Consider the following 20,634-nt stretch of genomic DNA (forward strand, 5'->3'; position numbering starts at 1 on the left):
TTTCAATGCATCATATATATTATAAGCAAGCTTTGTTGTTGGTATCTTTACATTGAACCAGCAGTTAAAATTCACACAGGACAGGAATGGACAATATATTCTCCAGTCAGCTCATCTCATACACCTCACTTCTACTTCAGTCAAATTCTTCTGAGTTTTTCCTCTTCCTGTTTCACTTCTTTCTTTCACACTAGAAAGAAATCCTCAGGCAACGTCCATCAGAGATGTCAAGGTGAGCGACTTTTCTAGCTCGTCAGCACTGGTAGGCTCCCAAGGATAAAACACAACCACTTTCTTCTTTTCGATCATGAGGAAACCGTTGTCACTAAATCTACCTTTTATACTCCCTACATCCAGAGTCACAAAAGGAGCAACTGCAGTTGTCTGGAGATCAAATACATAAACGTCATCTTTTTGGGATACAGCAGCCTGGAAGAAAGAAAAAATGAAATATGTATAGATTTTTATATACACACACACATTAAGTAAGAACAACCAGTTACTCTCAAAATGGGAAAGGGTATTCTGTCAGTAAAAAGACTGTGAAAAAACACAATTTATCAAAATTATTTTTCTCTTCTAGTTCTCTTATTAAAATATGTTCTGGAACAACAGGTCAAGCCAACAGGTTTAATATATAAGAATCATGCAAAAACTGCAAACATTGGTTATAGCCTTCCCACAGAATACTAGAGATTGTGAAAAAATGCCATGGACTGTTATCACTTCACTATTTTCTTTTGAAAATCACCAAATACATGGTAATCTGATTTGTACCTAGTACTTGTATCCTATACTTACTGCAGTGATAGAGGTTTGCCCTTTTACCAACATACTTCACCCATAACCTATAAATTCACGCTCTGAAGTAGTTGGTCTTTGTGATTACATCGGTAACAGAAGCACATAGATGCAAAAGATGATAAAACTAACAGAGGCAGTCACCTCATCTTAATGGAACAGGGCAGCGAAAGCTTTATGCTGCGTTTAGAAGGTAGATATGATGTAAAATACCAGGACAAGGCTTAATGCTTTAAGTTCTATGAGTAGTTAATTTCTCTGAGGTTTAAAAGCACGACCAGGATGCATTTTCAAGGAGCAGTCTCCATTCCCCATCATTAAACATTATGCTACATCATTTTCAAATACTCGGTGACTACATGTAGAAAGCAAACAAGAGCAGAAAACACAACCTGCTTAAAAGAAAAACAATGCTATTAATTTTTCAGAAAAAAACACACGTGCTTTGCATTTTGTGCTTTCTGAAAAAACACTGAAGGAATACTGTGAAAAGTAGCACTTGGATGAGGAATATATTTGAAAGTCTAGTTAGATTGTTAGTAACTATGTATAAAAGTGCCAGCTTCTCACGAAACAGAATTATTTTTTAAATCACAGCTGCATATGCTCTTAAAATAACTACTCTGCATTTATCCTTGCTAGCTACCCTTATTAGTTACTACTGCAGAGACAACACAGCCATGGGAAAAAGGAGAGAGATCTCCCAACGGTGCTCCAGTTGCAGAGCTTTTATTATTGGTGATGTCATCCACAAAAAAAACCCGCATGACTCAGACTCCAGATTGTGCCACCAGCTGAAAAAAATAAAAAACAAGCTGATTTCTTTCCTTTGTATACGGAGGAGGCAAGCCGTGCTGCCGTGAAAGAGATAAGAGGGGAAAATCTAGCCCATTTTCTTTTTGTAAAGCAATTATGCTGGTCCAGATTTAAAAAGATTAAAGACCTCTATTCCCCTCTTGTTTAGTTTAGCTCTAAAAAGCAAAGCTGCAGTTTGGAAACCTCATGTGAGAAGGCACAGGTCGCCATCCGGCCACTCTGCTGATTAAGAATTTTGCAGTAAGATTTACAAACAAAAAGTGAAGCTTAACCAAATGTGTCTGTACACATACACAGAGCAGGCTTGCTAGAAATGGAAGAAATCTAGGGAAAAGCAGCAAATGGAGTAAGTGAATGTTACACAACACTCTGATGCTTTTTGTGCCTGTTCAGAGGACTGCCACACTTCACAGATATTATGAAATAATCACTATTATGCAAATCAGAACCCCCTCGCTGGAGGGCAGGGATTTGCAGGAGGAAATGAGCATGCAATATTGCATGTTAGCAATGGCACACTGATCTCAGAGTCTGAGCACTTCAAGAAGAAATACCGTTGACAATACTCCACATACCTAGTACTGACCTATGCTGCTGTTTGCAAACCAAAAGCACTTGTTACAATGCTATTTGCTGCCTAGAGACAAAAAGAATGAAGGGAGCAATGCTGCAGCAGTAAGGTGAAAGAGGGAAAACAAGTGAAAGGGAGACTTCGTTATTTAAAAAAAAACAAACAAAAAAACTTTGTACACTAAAGAAGTGTTACTCAGATATGCATATCATGGCACAGAGGGGAAAAAAACAGCACCATTTAGAACTCCTCTACATGGGATCTAAACTTGCCACAGCTAGAGAGACAGAACATTGAGTGGAAGCAGGCACTGAACGCGCAGCAGGCAAGCAACTCAAAATACTGAGACTAGCAGAACCAAATGCTGTAATTGAGCATGACTGATGCTTACACTAAGTTGTGCCTTTTCCAATCCGACAGCATCCTTCAGGGACGAGAGGAAGTGGTGATTTGTGGGGCTCCGGAGCCCACCTTCTCCCACAAGATAAAAAGTAACAACGCAGCTTTTCCTGGTGCAATTTCTGCATCTTTCCAGCAAGTCGTTTATGGACTCCTTGTAGATGGGGACAGCACTTTGTGCTCTAACAGTCACGCCGTCTTTGGCAAGGGTGCATACCGGCTCCAGAGAACTCCATGAGTGCACGGTGACCTATCGGGCATGTTGAGAGAGCACAAAGCTTAGCAGAAGAGAAATTACATCTGTGAAAACAACCCAGCACACTATGTTTCCCATCAGTCATAGGAAGAGATGCTCTCCTGACAGTACCAGCCAATTTTCAACTCTAATAGAAAGAAACTTTACAAAGGTTTAAACAATCAATACTGAATAATAATTAGATTGTTATATAAACCTAAGTCTGTTTCAAACAACCTGGATCTGCTACTCTTTCTGATCTGCAAGGCTTTTTGTTTTTCTCCAGGCTCCTTGAGAGGAGGGCATTGACAATTCCTCTCAAGGGTGTGCTGGGAAATGGAATTACTTGGCTCTTTTTCCTCCTCTGCCTGATTAAAAAAGTGAAACAAAGGATTTTCTTGAAATTGCTCTGTGTTATTTGATGTAACCCAACTGGGTAATCTAGGGCTTCTGCACAATCACTGTTAAACAGAAGCCTGCTGCATCATCTTAAAAGGGACTTTAGAAGTTATATTAAGACAGTAAAATATACATACCCAGAGATCACACATGCATTATGAATACACTCTTGCACTTCAAAATGCGTAATTTGGAAGACAGGCGCTTAATGAGAATGACAGAATTCTCTCTTTAAATATTTTAGGTTGGTTTTGGACCTGAACAGGGTTCTGCAGTCAGAAACATATCTTGACTCCAAAGTTTGACTCAAAAGTTTGAAGTTCAAAATTTCTTGAAGTGCTAAATGCAACATTCACTGGAACTAGCCTGCTACCAATGCATTTTCTGATTTTATCCAAAAATTTTAATTTAAGTCTGTGACAATAACTCAGACCAGAAATGAACAATTCCATTAATTGCAATCCTAATCTAAAAACTGACGACCCAGAAATGACAACCATTTTCCATACTGGAGGCTGTCAGTTGCCAAAATCCTCTGAGAACAGAGATATGAGCTGATTTAAAATATATATATATATATATATATATATATATATATATATATATATATATATATATATATATATATAAAACAAACAAAACCTACTAAACTTATAAATCTGAAAATTCATCACAACCTACCAGACAGAGCAGTGAAATAGGAATAGACATACTCAGAATATTAGTTCTGAACCAACTAGTGAGTCACTCCTTATCTCTAGGGCTCTTTTTCTATCCTTAGCTTTTTCACATGGGAAGCTCTTTATGTCAGAACTGTATCTTGCAATACATAATGGCAACTGAATTCACTTGGAGTCTGGTTTGCATATAATTAACAGCAATAAAACTTAGGAAACTGAAAAGAATAACTGTGTTCTACAAGGCAACTCAGCAGCCCAAATACTATCTCAGAAAACCTACCACTTTCTATAGCAGTGTTGGAAAACACAGTAAAGGCATCAACTGTAAAATGGTGATATTGCATAGGTGACCCTGCAGTTAAAGCACGCCTAGATGTTTTCTTGGTATTTCACACATACCAAAAAAAAATATATATATATATATAGTTATTTTCCCAAAGCAGTGTAGTTTAAGTGCTGTCGAATGAAGGTGTGATCCTTTTTTCCCCTGCTTTAGCTCATCAGCCTAGTTCTAACACCCAAGGAACAGATGAAGTAATGAGGTACCATTTTACAGACCTGGTTTATTTAACCATAAATCCCTACAAGATTGTAACAGAATAGTGAGCTTCAGGCCTACACCTACAGGCACTTAGTTCCTTGTTCTGTGAAACAGTGCTCAGTACTGTAACAACAAACGAAGGGCAGTATTGCCCCTAAGAATATTACAGACATGAATGGCATCCCATTGTGGTTGGGAATGGACTTTCTGAGTTTGTCTATATGAAGATGTGCTCATTTCAGTTTCATTCATTCAGTAGCTGACGTTCTACAAGGAGGGACATAAGGGCAGCTGGAGGGCTGTCCCTTACCTTCAGAGTCAGCTCGTGGTCCGTGTGAAGATCTGAGACACCGTAGATGCACAACACGCCTTTGTCTTCATAGGCCACAGGCAGCAGCGGGGCAAAGAAGTGCTGGGCAAAATAATGAAGCAGCTTCCACTTACCACCGTACTCTGGAAAGGGATAAAACATAGAAAGACTCTGATGAATCCAACATTGTCTTGGCACAGGATCCCTTCCTGTGCTCTCAAGTTCTGCTACAGCAATACCACGTCACCACCATCCTTTTTCACCTCTACCAGGTGCAGAGAACGACCAAAGTTAATCTTGTTTCCTTCAAGACAAGGCTCACCTCTGGAAGGAATCTGACGCTCTTCCAAGCTTTTTATGATCTTCACCAAAAAGCCACATTTTTTAAGTTTCCGCCCTATCACCGATATTCTGCCATCCAATTACAGGAAGCCTTCAACACAAGTGACATTAACAGAACTGACACAGCGTACCACATGGCAAACAAGCAGTTAGAGCATCTGGACAAACACAAAGGCACTGGTGGCACTGCCACCAACTCCCACCACTGTAAAGAAACGGATAATAGTCTGATTAATCTCTCCTCCCCTTTCATCAGTTCTCTTCTTTCAGTTCTACCTTAGAACATCAGGAGCAATGAAGCCTAAGTTCTCAAAACAAGGGCAACTCCTAAGTTAGGCAAAATTAATTTATTGAAGTCTAGAGACAACGCTTACTGTATGGGATTTAGTTAAGCTCATGTTGCAGACACGCCAAACAGTTTGCTCTGCTTATTTAATGGGAAGCTGTACCTCATTACTTTTAATAATTTGATAGTCTGTCATTAACAAGCTGGAAAAGCATCAAACCTCGTCTGCTCTTCCAAAAAAAAAAAAAAAAAAAAAGCAATCTTGCCAGATGCAACACTGCCATACAGACATTTTGAAAGAGGAACCATTTCCATTCCTTTCTCTTTTCATTTTGCACCTAGCACCCAATGTCAGCACTTTCACTCTCTGCTTGGCTGCTATCTCGTCATTGAAACATCATTAAAAAGAAGCAGCAAGTCAGCTGCATAACCTCACGAGGAAAGAAAACTTAAGATACCAGCTTCAGTTGTGTTTCTGGCTCTTTGTTTTACACAACAGGTTTAGAGTTCAGGGATGCTGGAAGAAGATTTCCAGTAACGCGCTTGTGTTGGAACCAATTACCTTGCTGTTTTGGTGCTCGTACAGCGCTCTCTGCACTTACAAACACCTCGTAATTAAGGACTTCGCATCCAGAGTGATGTAGGTCTTTACAGGGTGTGTTTGTGGCTTTCACCAGGCAGACCTGGACATGCTCAGCCTGCACTCCACACAGACATGAATGAACTTTAAGGAGAACAAAGCGCGTTAGCTCCAGCTCAGCACCCTGCACATCACCTCGTGTTAAGCAAGCTCACTAGCAAACAGCTAGACGGGTGAGCAGACAAGAAAAGCTTGTGTCTGCCTGGACAACCCGTGCAAAATTGAACTGGGGTAAAGATCAGACTGCTGCCAACAAAACAGCGCTGGCATTCAAGCTACCTGGACTGAAGCAAACTGAAGAGATGAAGCCTGAAGGAATACTTCAGGAGAGGCTGCAGAGTTTCTTCAAAACAGTTTGCTAAACTGATGAACATCCCATGTTGGTGCTGTTCAGCACAAGAACAAAGCCATGCTGTTGTGTTCCAAGGACAACTTCTGGTATAAAGCATTGGTGGTCTAAAGGACAACTCCTCCAAACACCAGAGAGCACTAACCAGTTATTTTTCAGGGCCACAGAACCTAAGAAGATGAGAAATTTGGACTGGAGATGGCTTATTCGAAGCACCAAACCGTAAGGCTGTATCTGATCTGAAAACTATAAACAATAGTCTTTGAGAAACAAGCACTGTGCCCAAGCTCAGGCTTTGGGAGAGGCTGAACTTTCTGAAGCCCTCATGACTGCCACAAGACTGTCAGGAATTTGAGTTGTCAGGGCCATAGATGCTGCTCACTGCAGGCCTCAGACAGAGCCCACCATGACTGCAGACAGGACACCCAATATGGGCTGAGGTTTCAGGGCCTGCTGACTTGAATTTTTTTCTCAGCTTTATTTACATGATGAAAATCTAGTCTCTACTGTCTTAAATACAAAAATGAACAATGCGATTGAAGTAGAGCAGTTTCTGTTACTTCGAGTGGTGTGAAGTCCCGTTTATCTTGTAATGGGTCCTACCCTCGGTTTTCCCTGTGCCTTCATTTCTGACTGGTTTCCATAATCACAACAGCTGCTGGAAGGAAAGACAGCTTTTCTCCCTATGCAGCAAATACAGAGATCCTCAAAGAACTTGCACAGTGGAGGAAACCATTCAGAGTAAACTTGGCAATATACTTTCACAAGGAAAAAACAACCAAACAAAAAGCTCAGTAAACAAGAGCAAACAAACCACAGGATTAGAAGTTTTTACCATTTCAAAACTCAGTCTAGGCTTCAACTACTACAGCTATTGTTCTGGGATGTTTACAACACCACTCGCCTGTTTACCTGAAGCCGGCTTTTTAAGGTTGGCATTTCCCTTCCCCAAAAGCCTACAGCCCCTTTGAAGAACAAAGCTCCACTGCTGGAGCAGTTTCACACAGGAAAGGACTTCCAAAGATAACTTCTCCAGCAGCAGGACCTCGGTAACAGAATTGTCCAAGTAATTTCAGTCAGCGCAGAGGACCGAAAGTTCACTTGTTACAAAAGCCACATCTTTCCGCTCATCTGTTGCCTTCATTTCCTTAAGATCAGTCATATTTCTTGATTTAAAAATTAGGCAATTTGCACATAAAATACTCTCCCCACCCCTAAAATGGAAAGAAATGCGGAGATCAAGTAGTTATCATGAGATATTTCTGGGTTTAAACTTTCCTGTAACAGGCCAGCATACCCAAAAGCAACAGTCCCAAGTTATTTGAAACAGACCTGAGGTGGTTTCCTCCTCCCCTCACATTTAAACAAATTATTGAAGAGATCCACGTTCCCCATTTTCTTCCTGATAATAACATGGGGTCTGTATTCTTTGTAATAACAAACTTCAGAGCAGGAAACTAAAATTAGGTTTGAAAAGAGACCCTGGTACGCTCTTTTCTGGCTGTTCCCCGAAGCCTTTTACACTCATAGCAGGAGTGGGAACAAACTGTTCTTCTCCCTGGCATGGATTTTAAATTAATCACTTGAAATCGTTAAATGCAACCTGAGAAACATGCTGCTAGCTCTTTCCTCGCATCAGCCTCATGAATTCAGATCTATTATTCTCCATAATAGCCTGTGGTTTCAGCTCACCGGGGGTTTGAATATTGAAGCTGCAATAAAAGCCAGTTATCTCTTCTAGGGAATCTCATGACAAGCAGTGGGGCACCTCGAGGTGACGTTGTGTGGGAGGGTGATAAATTGCCACGTGTGTCGCAGCACTTCCCAAAACACACTACAACGGATGCTAAAACACAACTGGCTTCACAAGAAGCTGCTAACAAACCAAATCCAGTTGTGGTGAAACATGTTTCATTCTGAACCAAAGGCAGAAGTCCTGTGCTGTCTTTTCATTCAATTCCCAGCAAACATTTTAAAGGTAAGTTAGTGAGATGTGTTTCCTATCCTTTTCCCTCCCCGTTTCATGAGGAAACACTTCCGCTTGGTCCAGGAAATTATGCAAGCCCCTCCATGGGTCCCTGTGAAGTAACAGATTTAAATAAGCAGTGCTTTGGTGATACTACTGTGCCATCTAACAAGATGCAGAACCATGTTTTTGAAGTGCAAATAAAACTAATTTCCCTGAAGTTTTGCATAATTTCAGCCATTAGCATTTCAAAAATCCCTCTACCACAGTGCCTAATTAAATGAATATTAAACCTTTCCTCATTCCACTGAGGGAACAGAAGGAAACAAAGGGACAGCTGCATCTCTGCTCAGCTTCTTTTCTGCAAACTAACTTCAACAACATATGAATAATTCAAATATTTGATGTATTTTCTACAATGACATCAGCACTGTACTTAAGAAGACATATTTATGGTCTTCACAATCACTTCATCTATCAATACACCTGCCTTTACAAAGAGGCATTTTTCCAAGTCACTTTTTCTTCTGAGGCACTGAAAGCCCAAGATTGTCAGTAACTGCTAGAATCATAAAAATAAACATCGGGATATTTGGACTACAAGTACAAGAACAGAAAGTCCAGGAACGTGACCATTATAGCCAGACCACTGTCTTAATGTTTAACTAAAATAGTCTGTTACTTCTACTACTTTGTTCTCCTTTGTTGGTGCCTGCTGTTTTGCTTGGATGAATGAAGAAAAAATGAGAGAAGGACAAATGACTCTCAGAGAGCTAAAAAGGAAGACAGGTAGGGTGGGGCAAGCTAAGTTTCTAAAACAAGACCAAATGGCATTTTGTAATAAGGAAAGATCCAGAACTTAACACTAACTCTTAGTGACTTCCAGATAAAGTGTACAAAACACGAAACACAGCCACTTCCTTCATACCACACATTCCTCTCCTATTTCTTATTGCCTAAGCAAGTTCTCTCTTCATATATCTGCTTCCTCCATTTTGGTGCTCTGAAAATAATATATATAAAAAGAATAAAAGGAGATATCACGTGCAGTTTAGCTAAATAGCATATTAGCAAAATAATTTAGCTACAAAGAGTGATTCACCTCACCTGACACTAAGTTAGACACCAAATCTCAGCTACTCATCTTGCCTGTAAAGAGTTTCTCAGAAGCTATGCTGGGTGAGAGGTATCATACAAAGTTCTGGTGAAAATCAAATTGTGCACGGAGAAGATAGTTTCAACCCACTTAATATACAGCTAAGGACACCATCAGATCATAAATCCCATCCTGCTTTGAACAGGAAGACAGTTCCATAGGTTTTGGACAACGTGCTACTGCCACTGACGGGAGTTGTTTTGATCGTTTTACCTCAGGGGACACAGTGTCATCAAATTTGTTGGGATTATTACAGAAATCATAATTTTATGCATAGCTGCTCCTTCTTATCTCACTAGCTGTCTTTCTGTCCATTCTCATTCAGGTTGGCTCACGTGCACCAGTATAACTAAGTCAACTACTACCATCAGGGATTTCTAGGCCCTTCCGGAAATAAAATTTCTTAGAAATTTCCAATTTTAAAATAATTTTTGCAAAAAATAAATACAAAATTTCTCTGGAAAATGGAGCTGTGCTCTCATGGTTAACCATTGCTGCTTCCTAGTAGACAGCTTTATCCTTCTTCAATCATCTCCTTATTTTCTTTGGAGAAACCAGAATACCACTTAATGACAAACATATTTTCAGGAATTAAGAATTAAATATAATTCTAACTTCTCTACACTAAACCTTTCTAAAACACTGTTTGAGTTGCTGGCTGCAAAATCTGAACTTAAAGAGCAAAACTTCCGAAGGAAAATAATTGCTTTTTTCATTACCCTCTTCCACAGACTATTAGGATGACCCTGTGTAAAACACTTTTCTGGAAAGCATTTCTCAACGATGGACAGACACACGCTTAAATTGCGCAAAGTGACCCGAGAGAGAGTGCAGAGCCTTGCTTCTTATTCTGACATTTTCAGTTGAGCAAAACAAAGACTGACAGCTGGTGCATTTTATCAGACTGTCGCAAAACTTACCCAAGGAAGCCCACGAAGGTGCTTGCCAGATGTCATTGAGTTGCCAATACAGAGCACCCATTGTGTGACCTTCTCCGTTGATTATTTCGCTTTGACTAGAACGATAGAATTCAGTTTCTGTCTTTGTACACTGAGCCTGCATCACCTTGGTCAAGAAATACATTAAAAAAAAACATAGTTATTTTTAGTGTGCTTTGCTTTCAAAGCATATGTGTATATATTGACTTGTAAAACAGGCGTCACAGCAACGGCACACAACTTCAAACACACGCAATACACAGTTCCAGCATACATTCTGTCCTCCCTCCCCACTTCATCTTTAATAAAACATTTGCTGTAATTTTGAGGTTCTCAACAGAAGCCAAATAAGCAGTTATTTTCTTCACAAAGAATGTTACTAGGCCGAGGAGGTATTAAAGAAAGTCTCAAAACGAAGAGAAGTTGTTCTTCTTTAGGAAAGCTCAAAGGTAAAGAACACTTCTAAGTTAACTATTAGAGCCAAGTTAACTCTCCTTATCTGTTTTGCTATCATCATTCTGGTATTCTTAAATTGTTTAGCCTGTTAATGAGGCCTCAGCAGACTTAACCCTGCAGAAACTCTCATAGCATTCTGAGTCAAGACCTCACTGTGCAAGTTTACCCCTGCTTTCAATTTCACAGCATCATCTATCCTTGTTCTCCTGTCATCAGTGCTTAAAGTTCCCCAGCTGTTTTGTTTTTATATAAAACTTGCTGACAGCAGCTCTCAAACATCAAAAACATAGTGAATGTGCAGTTATTCCCAGCAAGAGTGTTTCTGAAATTCTTGGAACACAACAAAAAACTAATAGCACTTTAATCTTGCTTAGCAACATTGAAAAGTTACTTAACATTATTTATTAGTCACATACAAATCACAAAGAAAAAAGAAGTAAGCATAAGGCAAACTTACTTCAGATGAAGAGCACCATATAACCTACTTAATTGAAAAAATCAAAGTAGATTCTCTAAAACATAAATATTAGAGTTCATAACAAAACAAAAGCTACCAATGATCGCATTCACAGACAGCTGCATTCTCTACAAATAATTTTGTTTCAAAAGCTAATGTATTTCTTCTGGCAAAATCGGAAACAATAAGCCTACTGGGGCCACATGAAAAGCAAAACATACCCTGTCTACAACAGGGAATAAAGCAGAGTAGCCCCAGGAAGAAATGCGTTCCAAGAAAAGTCCAACATATCCCTGCATGTGCCCTCCTGAGGACAGGGAACAAAGTAGCACATGCAGCCAGGCTCTCTCTTGACTGAGCTCGTTTCTGGGAAATTCCCCATGAAGTATTCCAGCCCTTCTCTCATGAAAATTACAGTCTTTCCAACAAATGAGAGACAAGCTACTTCCAAATTAAACTGGACTCTCCAATGCTTCAATGCAGAATGTTTCTGTGTGACTGAACGTCATATAACAGAACAAAATCAAAGAACCACAAAATGGTTCAGGCTGGAAGGGACCTTAAAGATCACCTAGTTCCAACCCCCATGCCATGGTCCCATTAGAGACACTGATAGTATCTAATGGAACCAGTATGAACAGCTCCTTATATTGAAGATATCACTGTTACCTGAGTGAGGTAGATCGTATCTTTGAACTTTTTTATGGGATCTGTCGTCTGGGGAAGCTTGAAATGATACCCAATCTGTTGAAGCATCTCGTCATTGCCATTTTCATGGTGCTGTCGATGGAGAGAAAAATTGCTTGTGTAGGACCAGTCCTCAGTGGAGGAAACCTTTTAAAAAACACAAAAGTAAAATATCTGAATGAAAACATGCATTGAATTCACGTTTTGCATTTAATGACTGACAGGATATTCAGGAAAGGTTTTCTATTACACTCTGCTGGCATTGCCCAACATCTTTAACATTAGTTATACATTTTTATATTGCAGCCACGCAGAAATTTTGAGTAAGTAACACCTTTTGCTAACACTCTTTTGTACAAACGCATGAAAACAGACACTGCTGATGAACCTGCAAGAGCAATGCGTAGTTTACTGGCATGAAGCTTATTTGTTCTTTGGTTGAGTTCGACAAAGGGACCTCAAAGATTCCCATGGGTTTGTGTCAAATCAGAAACACCCTAGATTAAGATGAAAGCATGTACTCTATTCAAATATATCTAGGCATGTTTGGTGTCTTAGAAGGAAAGAACCCACATTCTTTCCAGTGTTAATAAGTATCAGAAGCTAGAAGGACTATAAATTCCAATAAAATGCATTCAAAACCTGCTATAGCAATCTGCCTCTGGAAACAAACGATCATGAATTTTTATTATTTTGTTTTCAACTAAGGACAACAACAATGCAGTACAGGTCATACAGCTATGACTGTCAAGCTTTCATTGTAATTACCATCTCTATAAAATCTTTTATTTAAATTTGTTCATTTTAGTCTGGATAGATTGAAATATTTTCATTCTCATTAATTTGGATGATTGTACTGATTATATCCCAAATAATATTTTTTGTCCAGCAAACTGAAAGGAATGTTCTGAACTTTTAGACATATGCACAGGTATCAACATTAAATATATCTCTCCCTGAATAAATGGGAAAACAGCATGATATCTCTGCTTGAACTACAAAAATAAGATAGAATATACAGTATCTTGATTTAATAGGAGACAAAAACAAATCCTTTTAATTTTATCTTTATGTATTGCATATAAGCAAGTAACTTGAAAAAGGAATAAAAAACGTAAATAAAAATAAAAGGTAAATAAAAAGGTAAAAGAGAATAAAAATCAATAATTTTTAGAGTTCAGCACAATTCAGCACTGGTTGGGTTTCTTCTGTGTCTAATTGACCCATACCCTTCAATACAGCCACAGAAAACAGATACCAGGCAATCATTACTATTTATTAAATGGAATTGATATTAAAATTAATAGTCTTGTAACATTCTCTCATCTACCATGCTCAGCCACCTGACTTTTTATTATTAGGTCACAATATTGCTTATCTTTTATAGTTCACATCCAATGGAAGAAGAGCCACAAAACAAGCAAATGTGGAATTAAGCTAGTAGCCAGGGTCGAGCACTGCCTTAACATTTCAATCAATACAAGCTTCTCCATTTGAAGAGCTCATTAAAGTGTCGCTTACTGGTTAAGAAAGGAAAAGTTATTTTTAAAACCCAGATAATTAGAAGAAAAAAATATGACTATTTGGCGTTCCTATAATGGCAACTCTAATAAAACAACTGATTGTATTAAAGTTGGTTCCTCTTGCAACGTCAAGGCAAATATATTAACCACTGAGGAGGGATCCAGTCCAGTTTCATCCCCTTCCTCCTCACCACCACGCACTTCTCTCCCACCTGCCACTTACCAGACCTAACACTGCATTAATCCAGCAGCAGTTGTGATGCTCTAGTTCATTGGGAAGAGACCCACTGCCCTCACTAAATGAGAGCAGAGTGAACAATGAAGTTTGGAAGCCCAGCCTTACCTTTTCCAGTGTACTGAAGGATGGCCAGGACTGAAATCCATATTCTGAAGCAAAACGAGTTTTGGGATACACTGTCCAGTTCCAGCAGTCACTGCTGTAGTCGTAAAAGTGAGTGTCACCATAATGGGTATCGTAAGGGTTCTGGGAGATCCAGCCTTCTTTAACTGACTCCACGCCATTGGTAGGACTGGATGCAACAAAAGGACGACTCTTATCTTCCTGGGATCAGAGAAGAAAAACAACAACCCGCAACCCCTTATAAAGTGATTGGCTTTTATTGTCTAAATATCTGGAATACATTTTGAAAAGGGAGGGGGATGCAGGGGAAGAAAATGCCTTTTCCAAAAGTCTGAGTCACCACGTAGGAAACATTATTTTTTGTGTCCTGACATTCCTCATCTTTACTAGCTTAATTAGCTTCTTATTCCTGTTCCTGGAATACAGTTAGGCATGATATTGCTTGCTCTGCTGTTCTAAAGAATTTTCTCCTCACATCAAGAGATTTTCTATCTTTCTATGCTTCTAAATTCTTAATGAAACCTATTTAAAGTGCATCTCATGAAAAATAAACTCAAGGAACATTAATATTTGAGTGCTATGACTTCTTTCCTTTATGTAAAATCATTACTTTTGTAGTGTTTTTGCAGCAGCAAGGCCATGATTTTCCCCCTTTATTATTAAGGGATCACCTAAATTTACTCTCAACAAACTCAAGGTATTCTGCTACTAATGCCTGCATGGTAGCATTGCAGGTTATTGTCATTTTGGCTGGCTCTGCATGTCAAGGAAGACGACACTAAATAAGGGGTTACATTTCAAATTATTCAGAGTGGCCTTTATTTATAGCCTCAGCAGATTTGGTATAATAAATCTTCTATCAGTATCCTCAGTACCCTACAAAGTACTGAAGGAATCCTTCTGCAGGTATAATTCATTTATCCCTCTGCTGGTGAGGCAGAGGCCTGAATTACCAGTCACAAGATACTGCAATTGGCTCTAACACAGCACAGCACTTAGACATGTAATTCATTTCAAGAAAGAGTAGCCCTTGCTCCTCACCCCCCTGGTACTTTTTTTTTTTTTTTTTTTTTGGAATATGAGTAATTGACAATTAACTGAAACAATTTATTACAGGATACCCTAGGTTCCCCAAAGTCTTTAAGTGATACAGTTCAGTTCTGCTGGTAGTTAAGGGTTTCCTCAGCTGGTTTGCATTACACAGGACCTGAAATTACATCACTGCATGGTTCTTTCTGGCACTTAAAACAGTTAATCTATAGGCGTAAAAAAAAGAGGCTCCCTGCTGGACAGCGACAATGCACAACTGGACTATAACTGAAAAACGGTATCAAGCCATAACACCTCACTTTGTGAAACATGCACTGGCCATCCAAATTGTGCAGCCAGGCACAGAAACACCACAGCATACCTGTACAGGCCACACACTGCAAAGAAACTACCTGAGATACAGGCATCTCCATTCTTGATTAACACCTTGATTCTAAGAAACCACTAACACTTAGAATATACAACTTTGCAGAGCAGGATCCTTTTCAGCAGGTTCTTTCAAACCCATCCCTTGTTTTTATTATTTTCCCGTATTTCCATCTTTCCATTAGAAAGGTACTATGAATTTATTGGTTTTTGTGATGTGTGGTTTTGTTTTGTTTTAAACACACTAATGATGTTTTTACAGTATATGAAAGCAAAATAAAATATTTGAGATAAGACTTAAACTGTGAGCATGCAAACCAGAAGCACCTGAAATCTGTGATTTGGCACTACTCAGCACAGTTTTTGTAGCTTTATTTCTTCCTCCTTGCAAGTATTGCAGTTCATTATGTTGTAGAATCTACTTTTAACTAACTTTTTTTTTTTGCATATGTAATTGATTTGAAAGTCCCAAATTGATGTTGCGTATGTAGGGATTTATAAACAGTGCTTGAACCCAAGTGATATTCATAGCTCTCCTTTTGGCTAAGAATGGCAAAATGTTGCAAGCATTTTGTGTAGTTAGACCAAATAGCATGAAAAGGACAATGTTTGGTGTAGCTTTTGTTTAACATACTTAAGCCAAACACTTCAGTCAAATACTAGAAGTGCACACTGGACAAATAATATTTTCATTAATTTCTTCAAGTGCAGTTGAAAAGCTTAGGGTTGTTAAATCCATCATACAGTATGCTTCAATAAAATCAGGATAATGGAAATTGATCATCTAGATCAATTAATGGGCAAGCTGATTTTTGTCTATTGCAAGTGAAGGCATTTGTGGAGCAAATAAAATAGGAAAGAAAAAAGAGTCAAGACTATCTACATTTTCAGGTCTTCTTTAACACAGAGTCATTTTTTTGTTTTGTGGATGACCCTTGAGTTTAGAGTTGTTTACACAAGCTTGGAAAGTACAATCCCTCAACGTGTTGTTTTTCATTTCCAAGGAGGGTTAAAAAAAATTGCTTAAATTGCAAGTATTAAAATCTTTTGCCAAGCCACATTTCCCCCCCGGTTTCTTGGCATTACTTACAGCAAGAACTATTTCTCGGATGTTCTTCACATACAGCAGCACGTAATCTTTGACATAGACTTCTCTGTCAGCATGTGGTATGGAGAACCAGTCACTTGCAATTGCTGCTTCATTTTCATTGTTACCACTCCACAAAATAATTGATGGATGGGATTTTAACCGCCTTACCTGAAATACAATTCAGTTTCAGAGGTTAAGCAAAATATGTATTTTAGAAGTAATAAAAAAAAAATAATCACTTGTTATTACTTGAATTACAAGTCCATGGGCATATTTTACATATTCTGAGTCTACACTCCCATGTTTTTATCCACACTGTTCACTATTTCCCCAGCTTCAGATCAGGCTTAAACTTTTGTATGCTTGCACAAACCTTTAATATGCCAACACACATCCATTATACACACACATGTAGCTCCAACCGCTTCTACTCAGCCACATGTGAAGGGTAAATTCTGTGCTAAGGCACGTTGCTACCATGAGAGCTCACTCTCTCAGTGGATGCTCTTAAATATCCTTGAGAAGAGAGCAGTTTGCACAGGAGGAAGGCCTGGACCTCTGCTTCACTTACTACTCCTGCAAGTAAGTTAAAGAGGATTTACCAAGATTACTTTTTCTGCCAGCTACCTAAATGTACATTAACAAAAACTTCAAGTAAACATTTCTGGGAAGCCAAATTACGCAGTCACTCAATCAAAACCAAGTTATGAGAAATAAATCACATGGACAAAATACCTGATGAGAAACTTCTGCTCTTACTGATTCCAAGTAATTCTGGTCAGTTGGATACAGCGCACATGCAAACATAAAATCCTGCCAAATCTATGAGAAATAGGAAATAAAATAAAAAAATCTGTTAGCAAATAATTTTCCACACTTGAAAAAAATAAATGTTTATTTGGATACACAGTACTTTGTTCAAACAGAAGTTATTTATATCAAAGAGAATTAAACTGAAATGCTGCATTCGTTAGTTTTGGAAAGCATCACCAAAACAATCACATCCCCTATGGCATTCAGCATGTGCATACTGCACTGTGTTTTTCCTCAACATAAAGAATTATAAAATATTTACCCCTAGGAACTAGAGCTTGACAGCCTTCACTGAGCGGTAGAACATTTCTCAGTAAGATGTACTTCAATAGGTTTCTGTGGAATAAATAGAACCCATGCATTGCTCAAACATTAATATGGGGCAGTCTCCAGCTGAACAGAACAATTTTGTGTTTAATGCTTTGCATACGTAACATTAAATCCCCATTACTTGTTAAAAGAAGAGAGCAATTCTTCAGATGAGGTATCATGCATGCTTCAAGTGTACTCCTTAACAGAACACTTGCACACCAAATGCACAAACTGATCTTAAAAAGAGCAAATCTTACTCAGTAAGAGGGGCAGAAACAAACTTTAACAGCATGCTTCTCTTTCTCTTCAAAGAAAGATCAAGTAGACCTTGCTAGAAAACAGCAAGCCTTTCAATTCAACAATGAACTCCGTCATTTGTACCTTGAAGGAGAATTACAAAGAAGTGGAAAGGAAGAAGCCCAATGGGATGGGTAGGATTTCTTGTTTTACCTCTTTTTTTCTTTTTTTTTTTTTCTTTTTAATGCCCTAACTCTGGACTGTCTATCTCAAATGTTAATGGAAAAATCTCTTGAAGGAGTGCATTAACCTAAAGGAGGGAGTCCTTCCCAATGGGCTACACTTTTCTGAACAACATACTACATATATGGCGAAGAGATCCAGCTCAGTTCCTCATACAGTCATGATTTCCTTGCAGGAAAAAAAATGGAGATATGGAAGAAGACAGGGCATGTGTATGTAATGCATCCATAATTGTTACAGTCCCACACTTGAAGAGAAAACAAAGCTACTGCTGAAAACTACTCAGAATCCTTCAGTGACTCTTCAGTGACTGTGTGGAGTCAAAGCTCTCTGTACCAAATTAAACTCTTTCTTTCACTACTTCCCTCGGTGAGCTGTTACTGTTTTTCTTTAAACACAGTTTGACTCTAATGCTCTTTTAAGCCTTTGCAAGACCATCAGAAGGAATAAAACCCAAAGCCTCCAGCACCGCTCCGCTCCAGAATAAGGGTCTGATTTTCCACATCTACTTGCTATTCCGGCTGCTAAATAAGATCTAAATCTTGCATTGAGCACTGCCCAGGCACAGATCTACATGGCCTACTTAGATGCACGGTGTCAAAAATGAAAGAACTGCCAAGTGCTCAGAAGCCCTGAAAATCAGGGCATTCATTCAGATGACTAAAATAGATATAACTACTATTTTTATTTTATTTTTTTTGCCAAGCACACCCAGCAGAAGGCAGCAAGGTGTCAATTCTGTTTTCCTTATTATATATGCTGTAGATAAAGACCATAAACATTTCTTGGGATTTTAATACCAGATGCATCTCAACCTTCACTCATCCAGTCCCTATTTCATCAAAGCTTATTAACATGTGCCTCCAAGCTCATATAATCAAAGGTACTCATCTAGGATTACATACGTATGCCATAGGTGTTCCCCTGACAGCTACATTTATACTCAACTTTGGCTTGTTCAAAAATTGTCCTTTGGATAATACCTTGGTGTACGGCCAAATGAAACTTTTTTTTCTTAAAAAGTTTGAGTAAAATTTAAATATTTATCTTGACTACCCTTGTAAAAGAGAAAACACTTTTTAAAGAAATAATGTTCATTTTACCAGCAGGGAAAAACATGAGTACCTTCCTTGGTGTTTTGATAACTGAGAGGTAGCTTTAAGCACAGAAGTCAAATTGAGCAAACCTTAAATCCTCACTGAGGTCAGATTCCAAGGCCTTTGCTCTCAACCTGGGGCACATACTGAAGTGCTCAGATTTTTCAGCAGGGCTATTCTCACACAAGTAAGCACTAAACACAACCAAAAGGCTCCACAGTCTGGCTGCAGTGCAAAAAATATTAGTTGAGCTCATCAATAACCTCCTCCCATGCACTAAGTGTTTCACAACTATTTCAAGTCCCTGTTGCTGCTTACTCCAGGCCTATAATCCACAAAAGTTCTCCTTTCATGCTCATCAGCACAGTGAACATCAACATCCTGCATTAAGTGACATCACTTGTACCAGTCCCTTGGATGTTCATTATTTCCTCTCATTCCTTTCCATGAGAGTAGGAAATGTAGAACTGTAGAGAGGTACAATATAGGCAGATGAGAGTTTTGGTCTGAAAAGAGATGGAAGAGAAAGAGCTAAAGGCACAAGCCTCTATCTCTGATTTTGGGAAGTGTAAGAGAGCAGGAAAAGCAGCGACAGTAGAGAGAAAAGGAAGGGAAAGAGAAAGCAAGACTCTGGGCTGGGAAGGGTGGCGAGGAAAGGTGAGGAACAGCCTTAATTATAAGAGAAAATAAAACTGGGGTTCTAAAATAGACTCCAAAATATCACTAGATCACTTCCAGTTTCAACAGACAGCCTCACTAATGAGCAACAATTAAGAAGGATTTATATATATGTAGTATATACATACGTATGTATGTATCAGGCTGGTAATTTACTATGCATTCTTTGGAAAGATGGCTAGAACTTAAGCATTAATTCTCTTATTTTGTTCATTTAGAGTAGACTTTAATTTGCAAGTTCTTATCCATTTTCAAATATGTGGTTTGTCTTTTTGTTTTACCATTATTCCTAGTTCATCGCAAATATCATAAAAATCATCTTGCTCGTATACTCCTCCTCCCCAGACCCGAAGTGCATTCATGTTAGCATCTGCTGCAGACTTCAGGAGTAGCCATAATCTGTAAAATACAAAAAAAAAGATTTAATTAAGTTTTGTGAAAGAGTATTACTTAGGAGTTTCAACAAAAAGTTCATCATTAGCAGGCAATCTTTGTAACTCTGGTAGAAGCCAGATTGTTTTGATACCTTCTAATCCTATATATCTGGATCTCAAAAAGCAGTTTTTTGTCTAGAAAAAGTTACTTGGTACTGTTAACTCTGCCAAAATAGATGGAGTGGTACATGTAAAAAAGTGCTTTTACAAAAGTACTTTAATAAAAATAACAGAAAGGCCAGTACCCTGTGTAAAAAAACAGCCTTCCCAGCAGCTGTTGCACCTCCATACCTTGAACATCTTTCCAATCCTTCAGTGATAATTAACCCTTAATCTGAGCTCCCTGACCCACAACAATTTGTCCTGCCAAAGGAGTTGCAGCCCTCAACACCACCCTTTGA

General features: G+C 38.7%; 1 protein-coding gene across 2 annotated transcripts in view; it reads right to left on the minus strand.

Annotated features, from left to right (window-relative positions):
• Positions 1–20,634, minus strand: part of MANBA (mannosidase beta) — a 43,785-nt gene continuing 23,151 nt past the window's right edge. Inside the window, exons 9-17 of one of the 2 annotated variants that reach the window (XM_068681833.1) lie at positions 20,081–20,198; positions 17,155–17,241; positions 16,420–16,587; positions 13,896–14,114; positions 12,012–12,176; positions 10,412–10,556; positions 4,753–4,895; positions 2,580–2,837; positions 1–429 (exon numbers count right to left, since the gene is read on the minus strand). In XM_068681833.1, the coding sequence (XP_068537934.1) occupies positions 205–429; positions 2,580–2,837; positions 4,753–4,895; positions 10,412–10,556; positions 12,012–12,176; positions 13,896–14,114; positions 16,420–16,587; positions 17,155–17,241; positions 20,081–20,198 (1,528 nt within the window). In that variant the 3' untranslated portion in view covers positions 1–204. Of the gene's footprint in view, positions 430–2,579; positions 2,838–4,752; positions 4,896–6,299; positions 6,540–10,411; positions 10,557–12,011; positions 12,177–13,895; positions 14,115–16,419; positions 16,588–17,154; positions 17,242–20,080; positions 20,199–20,634 lie in introns of those variants that run through there. The other variant, XR_011096453.1, reaches the window with a different exon arrangement.

Source organism: Anas acuta, chromosome 4 (assembly GCF_963932015.1).
Source record: "Anas acuta chromosome 4, bAnaAcu1.1, whole genome shotgun sequence".
In the NCBI taxonomy this organism is placed as follows: domain Eukaryota; kingdom Metazoa; phylum Chordata; class Aves; order Anseriformes; family Anatidae; genus Anas; species Anas acuta.